Source organism: Symsagittifera roscoffensis, chromosome 5 (assembly GCF_963678635.1).
Source record: "Symsagittifera roscoffensis chromosome 5, txSymRosc1.1, whole genome shotgun sequence".
Classification (NCBI taxonomy): Eukaryota; Metazoa; Xenacoelomorpha; order Acoela; family Convolutidae; genus Symsagittifera; species Symsagittifera roscoffensis.
In genome coordinates this window covers 41,574,217-41,590,752 of record NC_087066.1, presented here as the reverse complement: position 1 = coordinate 41,590,752, position 16,536 = coordinate 41,574,217, and the positions used below count along the sequence as shown (strand labels likewise).

At 35.0% G+C, this 16,536-nt stretch overlaps 2 protein-coding genes across 2 annotated transcripts in view; both read left to right on the top strand.

Moving 5' to 3' along the window:
• Positions 1 to 16,536, top strand: part of LOC134846731 (uncharacterized) — a 361,436-nt gene that overhangs the window by 116,718 nt on the left and 228,182 nt on the right. The gene's annotated exons all lie outside the window — the stretch shown is intronic.
• On the top strand, positions 3,755 to 6,683 carry LOC134845959 (aquaporin AQPAn.G-like). Its single transcript, XM_063863101.1, has 3 exons — positions 3,755 to 4,372; positions 5,752 to 5,945; positions 6,167 to 6,683. The coding sequence occupies exons 1-3, from the start codon at positions 4,024 to 4,026 to the stop codon at positions 6,470 to 6,472; spliced, it is 849 nt and encodes a 282-aa protein (XP_063719171.1). The 5' UTR covers positions 3,755 to 4,023; the 3' UTR covers positions 6,473 to 6,683.

The window sequence follows — 16,536 nt, the reverse complement described above, 5'->3', positions numbered from 1 at the left end:
ATCGCAAAAACTTCATTGGTGAATATGGAGTTTGCTCTTTGTGAGTTATGATATTGGATGCTTTTTATATATTCTGAGAATACTTTTGAGAATTCTAAATCAAGGTCGTCTGTTTGAATTACATATTTGCTGTGATTCTGGTTTGGTGAGTTGAATTCTATGGAGTAGATTCCGTATTGTTGTGTTATGTTACATATATCTTTCAAATAGTGATCGATAATTTGTCTTTTGATTTTTACATCTGGGAACTCTGTTTTACATGGACTGATTCCGGGTTCAAACAAATTTAAGAGTAAATTTTTGCAAAATATGTGCTGTCCTCTATCAGTGGTTGCATCTACGATAAAGGGGAAGATATCATCATCATCTGGACTTTCTTCACCTGGGGTGTGTGTTGAGCTCATTTTTTCGTTTGATGACTGTTAATATGTAATTATCAATGTGTCTAATTGGTTGGTTCCAAATGTATAAATGTACTGGTTTGTGTTTATATTGCTTTTTTATTCTTCTTTTTCCTCTTTTTGATGAATTTGAAGTTGTTTCTGAGTCGGAAAATTATAATTGATCGTGAATGGGGCAATTTTTATCTATAGTCTCCTTTAATTTATAAAGTTCGTCTAAACTGCTGGTTTCTGATTCTGAAAATGCGTTGCGGTTTTTGGAAAATCTTTTTCGTGTAATTTGTCTTTGTTTGGTTATTATTTTTCTTTTTAGTGTTTGTCGTTTTGTTCTGATATATCCAACTGTTTGTGTGTGTGGTGTGATTACAAGATCGTATTTTTTGTTATCTATTTCACAATTGTGTAAAACGATTGTTTGTTTATTTCCTAGGTTTTTAAATGACATAAGGTTTAGGATGACGGATGCAAAAGGTTGTTAAATGATTTCTATTACTTAGACTGTTAGTCCTTACGATTTTTTGGTTAGCCTAACCTGGGTCTATTTATTCAGGGTTGGGGAGAAAAGTATATCGATTCCGAAGAATGATTTTATACTTTCTCGTGGCTAGTATAAGCTAAGGTGTTAACTTACTTAATCTTACTTAAGGGTAGTGATTGTGTTCAAGGGTTGGAGAATAGTAAATCGATCCACAAGGTTCAGGTATAATTAGAACGCGAGTAGTTCGTTAGATACTATTTTAAAACTTACTAAGTCTAAGATTTATCCTGGGTCTGGTAAGAGGGGGGATCAAGTGAAGGATGAATAACCGAAGTTCTTCACTGTTTATCCTAATTTGAATGATTAGTTTGTTTAAAAACTTCTATTAGTCCTGGGTTTTTAGAAAGGGTTGGATAGTGAATCGACGTTTGAGGTCGTTAGACACTAGTTAAGTGGGTGGGGGAGAACAAAGTTGTTCTTTTTGATCCAAGGATAGGCCTTGATGATCAAGTTTTAAATTTAATTAAGTAGAAAATGATTTAAGATCCAAGGATAAGCCTTGATGATCTGATTTTAAAATTAAGTGAATTTAAGTTTTAATAATGATTTAAATTTGTGTAGAGAAAAGATTTAGTGTTTTTATGATATTAGTGAGCTTATGAATGCTGTTATGTTTAGGTGATGAAGCTGGAACAACAGGATGATTTATAGTTACTAACCATTTATTGTCATGCTACTAATTTTTATTTTGGTTTTTCAGTAAATATTTTTCAAACATGTTTTGTATGTTACTGCAGAATTTAGGAAAACGATCTGAGATCTTTTTATCAATCGTTATTGTATATTAATAATTTGGTTTAGCGCCAGAAATGATTTTGAAGATTGACTTCAAGATTTTATGTTTGCAAATGAAAATCTAAATTCATTGCTAGTAGTATTCTAAATACAAAAGTTTGTGTTGGCTTTTGCCGAACTATTATATAACTATATGGTAAGTTTCTACTTTGTCGTATGTCGTCTCTGGTTCGAGGTCTTCTTGCAATTCCGGGTAGTTCTGTTATCGTTCGGAATATTGGCTCTGATCTATTGAGTCGTAGAGACATTTCGATTAAATTATTGTCGTATAACATTTTGTAAATGTTTTGTCTAAATTCTAATCTATTATTGGTTAATTCTAAGCTATTAAGGTCTTGTTCGAGAATTATGGTCGCACCAGATGAGTTATGACCGAGGTGTATAACTCATAGAGTAATTTCGGATAGGGTACACCGTCTGCTCGTCACGCTATCTTATTTTCGGCCGGATAGATTCGTGCAACTTCTTAGTCTAATACCAATCCTAATCTTACTCTTATACTATCTAGTCTCAGGTTGTTTAACTAGTCTCTGCTAGGCTCAATAGATCTAGGGTATACTGGTTTATTGCGGCTGCTGAAGTCTTCTTGGAGAGTCAACTAATTTCTAAGTTAAATTCAAATCTCTCTGGTGCTGAAATTACAAGTAATTTCAGCACTTACAAATAAGTGGATTGTTAGTTAGATGGATCATGATTGGTTAATATTAAATACTTTACATTGGTAAAATATCTAATTTATCCAATCCTAAAATGTAGTTTAGATCAGGTTCCACTAGACCAAAATTCATCATGGTAGAGCAATGCAGTCAGCATTGATTTTGTTCAGCTATGCTGGGATCACAGCATCTCTAGCTCCAGCATCCAAAAGATTGTTGACGACCCTTTTATTCAATGAACCAATCGGCTAATTTTCCTCTCCATATACAGATTTTCTCTTGTCAAAATTATCACTGATATAACTAACGGATGCCATTTTTAAGAGGTGCCTTGTCATGGATAACACCTATTATGGACTAAAGTTGCACAAAGATTCAAAAACGTACATTTTCCAGATGAAAACTTTAAGTTTTGGGGTGCTTGTAAAGTTTAAATTTGGCCTGAAGTCCCTTCAGCTTGATTTCCCGTCGGCCTATTGTCCTTGACCCGAAATTTATCTCAATTGTTTGCCTAGTTGTCACCAATTTGCCTTGAATTTGAATTCAAAAAGTGAATTTCTTGAACAATAAGTCGATCTATTAGCCAAGCCAAGCAAAATTGTTGGAGTATTGACTATTAGTACAGCAAATGATTGAGATAATCGAGAACCGATGCTTGGAAAGGCCAGGAAAGTTTTTTTTAATTATGGAAACGAAGTTAGATAAAAAATTACCTCAGTTTTCAAACTTCAGAAACAATTTTTTGTCCAAGCAGCAGAAAACTCGCATGTTTTTTTTTTGGTTTTTTAAGCGACTACATGTAGCCTTAAGCTTAAACGTGGGGAGCAAGCTGTGAATTTCCCAAGTTTCAGAAATTTCCGGGCATAATTATCTGCAAAAGGACTAACGGGACAACTTTGTTTCTTGTAAGAGTGTTGGAAAATGGGAAATTGGTTTCTTGGTGTCTATTTTTTGTTCGCTGGCGAAAATAGTTTGAGGTGGAGCACAGCTTGTCTTGACACAATATGACTGTTTTGTCTAGATATTCAAGTCGCTGCCAGTCATAATTTGTTATGCCATTTGTGTCTACGTAATGTATTCATGCCGTTTGTATTTTTGTTCACGTTTTCAGAGCTGACGTATTATAACCTCAAATTAGCTAAAAATTACTTTTTGAGCATTGAATTTCATGATTAAACGGAGCATATTAAATCCTTTTTTGGATATTTTAGTCCACGCCAGGTATAACTTTCATGCCTTCTGTTCACGGTTTCGTAGTTGAAAAAAGCACTTGGAATAAAAGTGCTCTTAATATTAATATGCGTGAAATTACGAAGTGGTATAAAAAGAAAACATTTGATCGATCAATTTACTTCTCTTATGCCACTGATTTTAAAGTGATACTTACAAATAAAATCCATTACAAATCTTATTTTTGTTTTGTACCAGCGGTATTTTACCTGTCTCTGAAAACGTGAACAAAAACAACAATTTGACCAAATTAAGAAGGTACAGATCAGTTGCTATCACAATACTAATTCATAATTACTTTGACGACTTCTGGCTTATAAACTGGTTTGATTTGGCCAATACTTTTTTTTACTACTAATAAAAAAATCTTCGTAATAATTTAATCCAGAATATCCTTTTGACAATGGGTTACCATAGAAGACATGCTCTAGACAATCTCCTCCACATTCCGTGGCAGCTCAAAGATCGCCGACTTTGGCGAGCAGTTTTCGCCGAGTTCTTCGGAACTTTCATCATGGTTTTTGTCGGCCTGATGAACATTGTCGGCAGCGAGTACGATTCAGGAATCGGAGCTGGAATTGACAATCTGGTCACGCCTGGACTGACCTTCGCGGCCATAATCATGACTCTGATTCACATCATCGGACCCACTTCGGGGTGTCATATAAACCCGGCTGTCACTATCTCTCTCATGGCCTGCAGAAGATGCCACTTCATCAAGGGACTTCTCTACCTTCCGATGCAGTTTGCAGGCTAGCAGATTTGGTCACATCCAATCCGCTCCGCGACACCTCGCAAAACTTAGGGAAACCCTCAAACTCGCAAGTTAGATAGTTAGATAGTTAAGAACGCAAGAGCATTAGCAAAAGAGGCGAACTCTTGATCCCTTGCGCGGTGGCCATCAATAAGCTGAATGGTCTAAGAGCAGAATGGGTCCAAGAGCAGAAAAACAGAATAAAATTAACTTTTGCTTGCTAATCGGTAAATTAAGTATAAGAATTGTCCATATTACCAAAGAAACGAATATTTTATGGATAATTTGAGTAATTTAATCAAGATTTCAAAAAAATTCAATTAAAAAACTTAATAAAATTATTCTAATTCATGCATAATTTATTCATTTTCGTGTTATTATTGAAGATTCTAATAATTGTTCTATCAATTAGCCCGTATAAACCACCAAAAATCTAAATATTTTTTGTTTTTCTGCTCTTTAACTCATTCTGCACTTGGACCATTCTGCTTATTGCTCCGCCTCCTCCTTGCGCTTATATTCAGAACGATTAGTGTCAGGCGTGTGAGTTCATTTTTGCAGCTAAATTGAGATTATTTGAATAGAAATTTAAGAGATTAGGTCAAAAAAAAATTCTTGTGATTTGTTGATGGATGTCCTTAAACTAAACGAGTTTTCTTTTTTGCGAGTTGTCGTGATACAAAACCATCCAAGTTACATAAAAACATGGTTAATGGTTACACTGAACAACTTTAAGTGGTTTAAGTGCTACGAAGAGTAAGTTTGAAGAAATCCACCTTCACCTTGACCGACTGAAAAGAAATCTAACCTAACTTTTGATTTCAGCTTTTTTTTTATTTCAGCAACAATTTTTATTTCAGCTATAATTTTCGATTTCAGCTATATTTGTTAATTTCAAATAATTTTTGTATTTTAGCTACATTTTGGGATTTCAGCAATTTTTCAGCTACCTTTTTATGCTAATTTATCAGAGTCTTATGTTCCAGCAAAGCGCTAAGAGCTCCGATATGTTTTCACATTAATGTTTTTTTATTCAAGTTTGCTACTTTATTTTGGTGGTCTAGTTTCGTCGTGGATTTTGACTGGCCACCATTTGGAGCAGCACATTTCATAAAAAAGGTAAATATTTCTGAAGCGTTTATGCTTCAATAATTTTTAGTTACATTTTCATGCCATTTTCAAGAGTTTTGCAAAAACTGACGCTGACAAAAAGTTATTGATTATGCAATTTATGTTGCCTTTAACTGAACAGCTAGCCGCAACTTTGAAAGTCTGGACATAAGATGCGGTGGTGATGTCGGCCATGGTAAGATGGGATCTCTCTAACAGCTATATTTTGAAATATCTCTTAAGTAATGTGTGTGGGACTGTATATAGGAGGAACAGCTGGAGCGGCCATGGTCTATTGGATCGCACCTGAACCCTGGGTTGAGGAAACCTATCTGGGCATGAACAGACTCAAGCCAGGCATCAACATGGGCCAAGGTCTGGTTGTGGAGATAATCGGGACCATGATTCTGGTGCTACTCGTGCTAGTCATCTCAGATCCCGACCCAAAGAAGGATTTCGAGGCTAGTAGATTTTGAAAAAACAAGCCAAGAAAGGCGGAATTTTTTGGAAATTTTTGCACGTCTTTAGAAAACTTTTAGGGTTAGTCCGTCAAAAATGGGTATCTCAAAAAGTACATAGGGGACTATTTGAGTCGGCAGAGGGAAGAATCCCTGAGGAGGGGAAAATGGCTCTCTTGGGAAATACTCACAAAATATACAATATTTGTGGTTTCATTTTCCAGGGATTCCCGGCGACCTCAGCTGGATTCATGGTTCTGGCCTGCGTCTTCTTCATGGCCCCCTTCACCGGCTGCAGTCTCAACCCCGCACGATCCTTCGCCCCCGCCATGATCATGCTGGACTTCGCTGACTACCACTGGATCTACTATGTAGGTCCAGTATCCGGGGGACTCATAGCAGTGGCTCTGTACTATACCATGTTCATCCAGGGTATCCACCAGTTCGACGACCCCCCGGAAGACAACACCAGCGAAAACCATGAGCTGCAACCGAAACAGAAATCGAACGGTTCGAGTGAGGTTCCTTGAAATGAACCTGCTAAGGAAAAGTCAAACAATGTCAGAAACTACTACTTACAAAATAGCGCTACAATAACAAGATATAAACTGCAAAACAGAAACTTCTATCACATTACCACAGATAACTTACAGACAGCATAATTTTTATCAGAGTTTATTCAACTAATTGATCAATTATTCAACATTTTATCAAAAATTATTCAACTAAATGTTTTGAAGATAAAACTAAGTTCTGGAGAATATATGCACAATAAATTGAATAAAAACTGTGCATATCCATTAAGTTTTTTCAAGGTGACAAAAATAATCTAGATGTTTGTACTATCCGAGCATAAGCTTGAATGTTCCGACTGTCCGTTGACATATCTTCAATGTTCCGAGTGTCCGTTGTTGGCAAAATTTCCCAACAGCACACACAGTTTAGATAAAGGTGACAAAATTTGCGTCTAATATCGCATTATTGGATTATATATCAAACCTCAATTCATATTATAGTGAAGTCAGACGCAGATTTTTTTTTTAAAAAAAAGAGAAAAAAGCGCTTTAGTTATTACAAAAAAAGTCCCGAGATCAAATTTAAAAATAAAGTTAGTGTGGACTTTTTTATACGAAGTTATGGGGCTTCGAATACCCCCAATTTGGCCAATTCGGGATGATTAAGGCGCGCCAATTAGATTATATATAATATTATATATTAGTCTGCTCAAAATTAACTCCAATATTTTTCAGGCAAGTTAATTGAACTGATCCAACTGTTGCGCTAGCAGACTCAAAAAAATAATCTGCCGCTAACGCTACGTGTTTGATAATCAATAAGTAGCCAGCGTTGATTATCCCATTATCCCATTCAAAACCCCATTATTTAGCAATAAAAATATATTTAAAAAATTCTTTCGAAAATTGTTGTTTTTGACAAATTTTGCATGGAGGAAAAATCACTCCAAGCACAAAATATCCGTCTTTTTTCTTGAAATTCCGAAACTAATGAAAAGCGAAAACTTCTAAGTTTTAAGACTTCGATCAACGAAATCACAACCAAACAGGTTTTTCATACTATTAAGTTTATATCATAACTTTAATTAATTTTGGTTTGAAAGTAAGCATGGAATATTTTTTTTCAATGTGGGTTTTTTCTTTTGACAAGATTTTTAACTTTTTAACTAAAAAAAGTTTTTTTTGTGGAATTTAATCACAAAGTTTTTTTTTTGTAAACTAGTGGATTTAAAGATAGCAATATTCGCTTTTTCCCGACTTTTGAATGAATAAAAAATATATTAGCTTCGGGTGTATTTTACTTAGAACATTTTTGGTGATCGAATGAGCGAAAGTTTTTTTCCCCTCTGCAAATATCAACCACATATTTTTTGCGCTCTTTTGCGATTTTATTTGAGATGTTGAAATTGTAGCGCGAATCATTCATGAGTGGCGTGTATTCCGAATGGAGTCATTTCAATGTGAACTGATTTTTTCCCTAAACGGCAAAAATTTCACAGAAAATTTTATATTGGCTGCAAGGATTACAAAAGCAAACACATAATTTATCATCTTTTTTAATCAAATTTTTTCGAGATCACTTATACGGCAGTCAAATTGTTCAAGGATTTGCCTTGTTACGATCAATCTGGTTCATAAAACAATAGATGGAGGCAAACGACATTACTGGAAGAATGCCAAATTAGGTGTAGAGCTTGTTATAGTGTACTTGGCATAGCGTGTAGGCGATGCATTTAAAAAAAAACAGAAAAAACGCTCTCTTGTAAAATAATACAACTTTCCTCAAACAAATAGCTGAATTCTCTCCTTATTGGTGTGGTTAAATTCGTTGCAAAATCCAACTCCAGTTCACTTTGGATAGGTTTGATCATCAATGCGTAATTTGCGTGTCTGTAGAAAACAGTCCCATAAAAAACAGTCCCATACAAAACAGTCCGGAAAAACAGCCTCAAGAAAAACAGTTCCAAACAGTCCCTTACCAACAGAGGGTAGGACTTAATACGATATTTAGAGCCGGTTATTGCCGCGAACGGGCGAAGCGCGCGTAGCGCGCCCAACGGCAACTTTAAGCCGGACTGTTTTGTATTGGACTATTTTATCCTTCATTACATGATTTCTTGGACTATTTTGTATTCTACTCTTTTGCATGGAACTGTTTTGTATATGCACCGTAATTTCAACTAAGTCTGGAATTTCATTCAAAATTTGCGTTTTTCCGATTCAACTAAATCTGGAACTTTATTCCAAATTTACGTTTTTTGGCGTGATTTATACACTCTCGTGATATTTTGTGTTGTATCGTGTTTTTGTTAATTAAAAGCCTGGTTCCCTTGTTTTGATATTAAGACCGCTTGGTCAATTGTTTGTTTTGCAGGGATTGAGTAAAGCTCTATCGTGACTTTTTATTTTTGTAATTGTGGTTTCAAAACTGCTGTAAGGGTGTATTGTATTTATTGCTTTTTTTGTAAAGTTTGAGAGTTGTAGCATTGTAGCAATAAAGTTGTTGCATGAAATGATTTTTTCTCGACATTATTGCTCCGATTTTTGAATAAATTGAGGAACATCCATCCTGGGGGTGGTTTTTATAGGCAGACCAACATCCAAAAAAGCTCTGCCTGCGCATCAATCCCTGAAGCTTTGTGCACCCTGCGTACTTGCGCGAATTGTTGAGATATGCTTGAATGTTGTTCAAAAACAATTTTCTGTTAGGCGGATTTTAAATTTTAAAACCTCTCGTATCTGAGTATGATTTTCAAAGGAACTGTTTTCAAAAAATTTTACAGAATATTTTTGCTTGCATGTTTTTTGTTCTCAACACAACACAACACTAATTTTCTTAACAGTATATTTTCGAGAAAAAGTTCTCTGTCTGACTGAATTTTGACTACTTGAGCTCAATTATGAAACCATTTCCCATTTGATCAATTTTTTTGAAATAACAAGGGTGAGACTTCCAGTTTTCTATTAACACATAGAAAGTTGACGGAAATAACCAGCACACAAGTGTTTTACAAATATTGAAGGCACATTAGTGTTTACAAGTATACATGTAGTTCAACTAGATAAAACTAAAACATTTATAGGAAACACATTAAATGGCAAAAAAATACTCAAATTTTTGCCCTGGTAAGCTTTGTTGCTATGATTATTTGTTATTGCCATTGTGTGTTTCGAAAACCAAGATAAGCTAAATTGCTCCGAAAATCTGAAAGCGCAAACTGTACCAAAAAAATCAATATCATCGGTGGTGTTTCGTTTTGAGTTCTCAAACTTTGAACTGTCGACTTTGAGCTCTCAAAAAATTTGAAGGGGTCATTTTTACCTAAATGGCATGGGTTCAGCACGACAAATGGACTCTAATTTCTTGTTTTTCAATGAAGAAGTGAAACGATTGGTGGACACTTTGTCTTCAGGATCCCCATTACAATAATTGTTCCGATCCATTCGCAAGTTAAAAAGAAGGAATGTCTGTTTTGACTATCTCAAAGAAGCTTCACAGGAGCCACGTGTGCTAACCTATCCTATTGGTCGTGATTCGGTTTCTTTTTTTTCGGTTTTCCAATAGAATTTTCTAAGTTTTTCAGACTTGATGACACAAAATGTACAGTTGACACGCAGTGAGAAACTGAACTTTCAATTTAACTCTGCCTGCTACGGTATAAATGTTTTTGTTCCGACTTTCGAAGAAAACGGAAGATTTATGCTTGATGTTGTTTTTTTTAATCAATTTTTTTTAACAAAAAAAAGTTTTTAACAAAAAAATTATACCCCATTGAAGATATCGACTCCCTAAAAGTTTGAAAATTGCTAAATTGACCATGCTCGGGATTAATATATGTTTGAAGATTTTAATCATAATGCTGAAAGCGTAACGAGAAGAAAATTTATGCGCGGCAAATTAACTAGCACAACAAAATCGTTCCAAATTGAATGAAGGCCAGCTAATCGGTAGTAATAGTTTTGTACGATTCAATTTTTACACTTGATTTTTGATATTATCCAAAATTATAGTTTTACACTATTTTCATTCAATAAAAACTATTCGATATGAGTTAAAGGGCAGTCGGAACATTCAAAGCTTTGCCTTGATATCCGAGCAGTCTTTTTTAACTATTACCATCACTCATTTTTGCGTTTTTTTGCCTTATTCAGTTGTCCTTTCTTGGAAACATCAAAAAGTTCCTTTGGACAAAAAACACATTTATATTTTCAATTTTTTGAAACTGATTCCCTATGTTTGAATCTGTTTCTCGAAATACCTTGAATTATTTTTGAAAATCATCTCCCCTCACGCTATGCAAACTGATACTTCTTGCAAATACTAAGTTGTAAATGAACCAAGAACTTCTTTCAATGCAAGGCAATATTTTTTCAAAAGCAATTGATAAAAGATGCGCTCCAGAATTGTCATTATGAGAATCGAAACTCAGATGGAAAAAGAAAAAAACTTATTGGTATAATTATTCTGCATAAACTACATTATTTTTTTTGTTCTTCAGAAAACTTAAAATAATCCATGTTAAATATACACCCCAGTTGCAATAAATTTTCTATCATCCCAAGTTAGTGAAGTACACAATTAGAATGAACCTGTTGTTTTTTCTTGAAGTTTTTTTTCGAAATTGTAAAAATCCTCGTCTAAGCTGGAACAACCATCTCCGAATTTACTATCACACATTTCTAACTCACTCCCCTCTTCAGAAACGAGAGGCGAAAGCCGAATGATTTCACATGGTGCTCGTGCTCTCGGCTCTACGTTAAAACATCCAGCTTTTTCCCCTTCGAAATTGATCAGAAAAGTTTGATTTGTTACTCCTAGATCAATTTCAGAGTCAGAAAATTGATCGCCAGTTTCTTCAACGGTCGCTAAAGAATCTTCTTTTTCTTCAAATTCAGATATTTCGAATACTTCCAATTTGGTTTCAAGGTTTTTAATACGACTCTTTTCAACAAATGATTGTAGTTCTTTAATACGTCTTTTTTGAGATTTTGTCTTTCCCTTTTTGGGTTTTATTTGGCCAAGTTTTTCACCAACCATCCAGTTTGTGACCTTTTCTTCAGAGGTCAAAACGCCCAATTGATTTTCACTTCCTGGATCTTCAACTAGCAAGTTGACTTCTTCGTCATGACTTTCGTCATTTGAGCCAGAATTGTTCGGTGTTTCAACACCTGTTATTTTCAATTCGGCTTGAAAAATAACTAATAACATTAATGATAACATAAAGTGAAGTGTAGCTTGTAAAAACCATGGAAAATGATGAGACCAAATATGTGGCGCTGCTAGGCATGCAATGGAACCTATATATGCCATTGATGCAAACAGAACTGCTAATTGATGGAAAACGTAACTTTTAATCTCATCGTTTGAAATCACTTCCATTTTGAACATCTTTCTGATTTGACTTGAAATTACTAGCCGTGATAAAATGTCACAAATTGTAGTTAAAACGCACAATGAAATTCCCAAAATGAGAACTGGATCAATATTTGAAAGGGTCGCCAATGTGTTTTGTGGCTTGTTTTCATCAGAAATTGATAAAAGTTGTCTCGATTGAAAATGTTTGTGAGTTTCATTGGAAAAATAATATTCAGAATTTGAAAACTGAATTTCGAAAACTTTTCGGATTGTCAGTAAAAAAGTAAAGAACAAAGGGATGCAAAGGCAATTAAGTTCCCTTCTAGACGCAAAACCTGAATTTAAGGGAGATTTTTTTCTTGAAGTAGGGTGTTGTTTTCTGTTTCCTTTCGTCAGCCAAGAACAGAAAAGTTCCGTTTTGAAAAACAGCAAATAAAAAATAGCTACAAAATAGGTTAAAAGGTACATAAATTGTAACATTTTTTGCGTCCATAACTGCTGTGCGAATTCCACTGCTAATAAATTGGCAGCAGAAAGAAAAATTTTGAAGGCAAAAAATATGACATAAAACACACCATCTGATGACTTGGAAACGGTTATGTAATTACTATGTAACTGCTTGCGTAATGATATCCAAACTTTTATTTCAATTATTTGTGAAACTAAATAACAAATTGAGGAAATGAAAGCAAGAGCCAGCCCTGGGGCAAATTGGGGACTTTCTCTGGGGTTCATCTGAAAAAATGAAACTTCAATGTTTTTCGAAAATTCTTTGAGGAAGGAATTAGTATTTTTTATAAAGTAATTCTGACACCCGAGAAAATATGTTCAAAGCAACTGTATCACGCTTGAACAAAATCATCAAACTTTGAACAACAGAAAAAAATGTGACGGGAAAAATAGCTGGTTAACTTTTACGGAAAAAATTGATTGAATGAAGTCGGTGAAAAATGTTTATATAAGTGATAGAAGTGTGAATTTAAGGATAAATAAACACCAACGCAAACATAAACTCCATTAAAAACCATTCAAATGCCAAATCACACTCACACAATACAAGCAACAATAAAAACTACATGAACATTGTTTCTCAATCCAGCGGAGAATGAATTATGTTTGAAGTAAAAAAAGTGAAACGAAGCATCTGTGACTATAACATACCATGCGAATGCATTCATTTCAGTCTACAAAAAGAAGCTTAGTGATTAAATTCATACACTAATTTAAGAAGGGTGAGAAATTGGGGGGGGGGGGTTATGTCGGCGACAATTTAACGATTCTCTGTGAAAAAAAGAGCCAGTATAGCCTACCAGTCTAGTAGCAAAATGCTTATATATTTGTTCTATCTGATTCTTACAGGGATAGATTCAACAATTTTCTCCAGCATAAAAGTTTCATAATTTTTCTTGATTTTAGACACTTCATGATTTAAGCTTAGTGAAAATTTAAAAACTTAGTGAAGATTAATGAAACAAAAACGCAAATTATCGAAGTTCTATTCCTTTAAACGCAAATGGCTCAATCCGCTTTTTTAATCAAATAAATTTAAATACTTTAACTTGACATTTTGTCAAAACATTGGCGTATGACAATCCGTTCTTTTTTCGTTCTTTGCTTAAACTGAGTCTCAGTGGCGTGCGCAGACATTTTTTTCTAGGGGGAGCGGTTTTCTGAAAAATTTTGTCGATCTTTTTTTTCGATCGACCAATTTGATTTTGCGAGCTCTCCTAAAATAGTATATGGAACCTATTTTGCGTGAAATTTTCTGCGCAGCAGGCAAATATTTTGAAAAACAGGTCAAAAAAGGCGTTTTTAAACCTTTTTTGGAAATTTTTGATGAAAAAATTGCGTTTTTTTTGGCACGCGCTTCCTCCTCAAAATTAGTCATATTGGCGCCAAAGGCGCTTTTAGAAAAATTTTGAGGTTGTTCAGCAAAATGGATGTCATAAAATTATACCTACGGGAAGACGCTTTGAAAAATTTTGACAACCAGAATTATGCATTTTTCTGCAAGTTGAAAGCATTTTTCTGAAGCATTTTTCTGTAAGTGGAAAATTATCGGCGGGTCAAATGAAAACTATAACTTTTTTAATTTACCCAAATCATCCGCAGTGTTGAAATTAGAGAATTGTTTCTTTCACGTGGTTCTGTAATGGTACTAAAACCAGCGTCATTGTTTCGATCAAAGAATGAAAAAATAATGATGAATCGTAATAGTAATGAATAGTTCATGGGTCAGTACTGATTAAAAAAAAACAGATGTAACCATTATATCAAAGCTTGTACAAAAACATACCCTATCAAGATCTGCCAAGTGAAGGCACTTACTCTGCCACGTTGTCAAAATTTTTAAAAAGGTTGACTACCAGATTAATTCTGTGGCTACAAATTACTGAAACTAAAGATCATATCAAAAAGATACCCAACGCAATTTTTTAATTAGATTTTTTTTTCTAAACGAATAGCAGTCAGAATTATATCTACGACAGAACCCGCATCTTGTCTCAACTAAACCCTCGTGTTTCATTTTCCGCTTCTCGTCGTTAGTATTAAACTTAGAACATTTTTCAGATCTCCCAGATTATTTGAATTATACCACATCGTAGACTTGCAGCATGATTTGTTTAGCTTAAAACCGATTTTACGCTGACTCTTTGTTGTTAGTTGCTTATCTATTTTGAGAAGTTTTATCATAATGACGTTTCTGCTACCGAAGTTAGGAAAAGTTGAAGTATCGGGTTCATTTACTTTGAGATAGAAAAGCCATGGAAACCATTTATGGACAGCTGTTAGTTACATTTAAAAAAAACTTCAAAAAATACAGAAAATTTCAGAACAATTTCACAATGTCCCAAAATCCGTGTTAGGACATTTGTGTCTCAGACATTTATGTCCCGGCAAAAATAGTCCAAAATGCAAAAAGGGTCCAAAATGCAAAAAGTGTCCAAGACATTTGGTTCCCAGACAAAATTGTCCCAAAATTGACCGGGCTATTGCCACACTAGTTTATGACCGGATTATTTTGATAAGTTCTCAATAGGAAGGATTAAATTGATAAGGCCACGCAACTGAGCAATTAGACCAGAACTTACTTTGTCCTGGTTTACCCATTTTTGGGTTCCTCAATTTCAAATATTTACCAAATTGCAAAAATTTTTTGTCAGACCCGAGATTTGAACTTCAGACCTTTTGACCTTAAAATTTATGACTTCATCGCTCGGCCTTAAACGTAGTCAGTACTCATTTTTTACACACAACAACCAAAAGTATCAATCAGCCTTTTGTGTAAAGCCACAACTTCCGTTTTTGAGTTTTAAAGGTATAATCAACCTTTATGTGTCATTAAAACAGCCGGCATTATTGAAACAGTTTTTTTTTCACGATAGAAGCTGCGTGGCCATATGCACAAGGTTATCTTTCAATAAAAAATGGTGGGAAGATTTCGATTGTAAATTAAATAGTAAATCTCCAAGTGCAGTTTTTCTGTGAGGTTCTTTTCAGTTAAACTGTGGGTGTTTTATGACAAAATTCTTGATTAATGTGCTTTTGCACCAGCGGATTTAGGTGGGGGGGGGGAGGCGAGGGGGAGGCGAGGGCGATTGTTCGCCTCCCCCTCCTCAGGGATTCGACCGCCTGCCGACTCAAAGGGTCCGCCTTTGCACTATTTTGAGATATCCATTTTTGGCTGACTGACCCTAAAATATACCAATTTTTCTGGCGCCAAAATATACTCATTTAGAGGGAGAAGCGCGGGCCAAAACAAACACGATTTTGTAGGCAATATTTTCCAAAAAAGCCTAAGAACACCTGTTTTGGCCTGTTTCAAAAACTTGACTGCGGTGCAGAAAGTTTCGTCAAAATGGGGTCTTTCTGATTATTTGTGCTCGGAAAATTAATTTGGTCGACCGAAAAAAAGGTCGGCTAATTTTTTCTCTTTTTTTGTTAAAATCCGTCCCCCCGCCCCCCTCTCGAGAAAATCCTAGGTCCGCCCATGTGTGTTAAAACAGGTTTGCATTTCTTAGCAAACTTTAAGTTTCACCAAATTCCTGTTCCAGTTCAAGGTCTGGTTCCAAACAAAATTTTATAAAAACCAGCCGTGGATCCTTAGACCAGTTCAGGGAAACCGCTGGAAAATTCTTAGTCCAGGGAGACCCTTGGCAAGTTTTGGCAAGGTTTCCCTGGCCAGTCCTGGCTCCATGGATTTCCATGGACGAATATGCCGGGTGTAATTGTTTTGCTCTTCCTCATTGATCCCGCTGAAATGAGGGATCAAAGTCATAGAAGATTTGCTCAGTTCACATTTGCCCAGTAAGACTTCTCCAATCTCGTATAGCAAAAACAAGAACCAAAAAAATTCTTTGTTTTGTTTTCAAAACTTCTAAAACAGGAAACAAAAAACTTATTTTGCTAACTTTCTTTATTTTGATATGTTACCACAATTTGTTCGCCCTTTTAGTCAATATCAAGAAAAACGGAGAATAATCCCCGTCTTCGCTTTCTCTTTATAAAACTCCAGCTAATTGTAACACAACCATATAAAACTGTTCGTTCACTGGTGGGCTATAACTTTTTTGTTATTTGCTTAAGGTTGGGGGCCTTTACTGATAAAGAGCCTTTAACTCATTAGCAATATTACTGATGGGTCAATAGAAAAAAATAGTCTGCCCTATTTTAATTTTGCATCATCATCTGAACTCTTTAGCCGTGCTATATTTATTTGCAC

Bases quoted from the DNA above. Each gene is read 5' to 3' on its own strand.
- LOC134845959 (XM_063863101.1), top strand. From the start codon at position 4,024: ATGGGTTACCATAGAAGACATGCTCTAGACAATCTCCTCCACATTCCG. The intron at 4,373-5,751 runs GCTAGCAGATTT...GACTGTATATAG, and splicing joins CCTTCCGATGCAGTTTGCAG to GAGGAACAGCTGGAGCGGCC. The intron at 5,946-6,166 runs GCTAGTAGATTT...TTCATTTTCCAG, and splicing joins ACCCAAAGAAGGATTTCGAG to GGATTCCCGGCGACCTCAGC.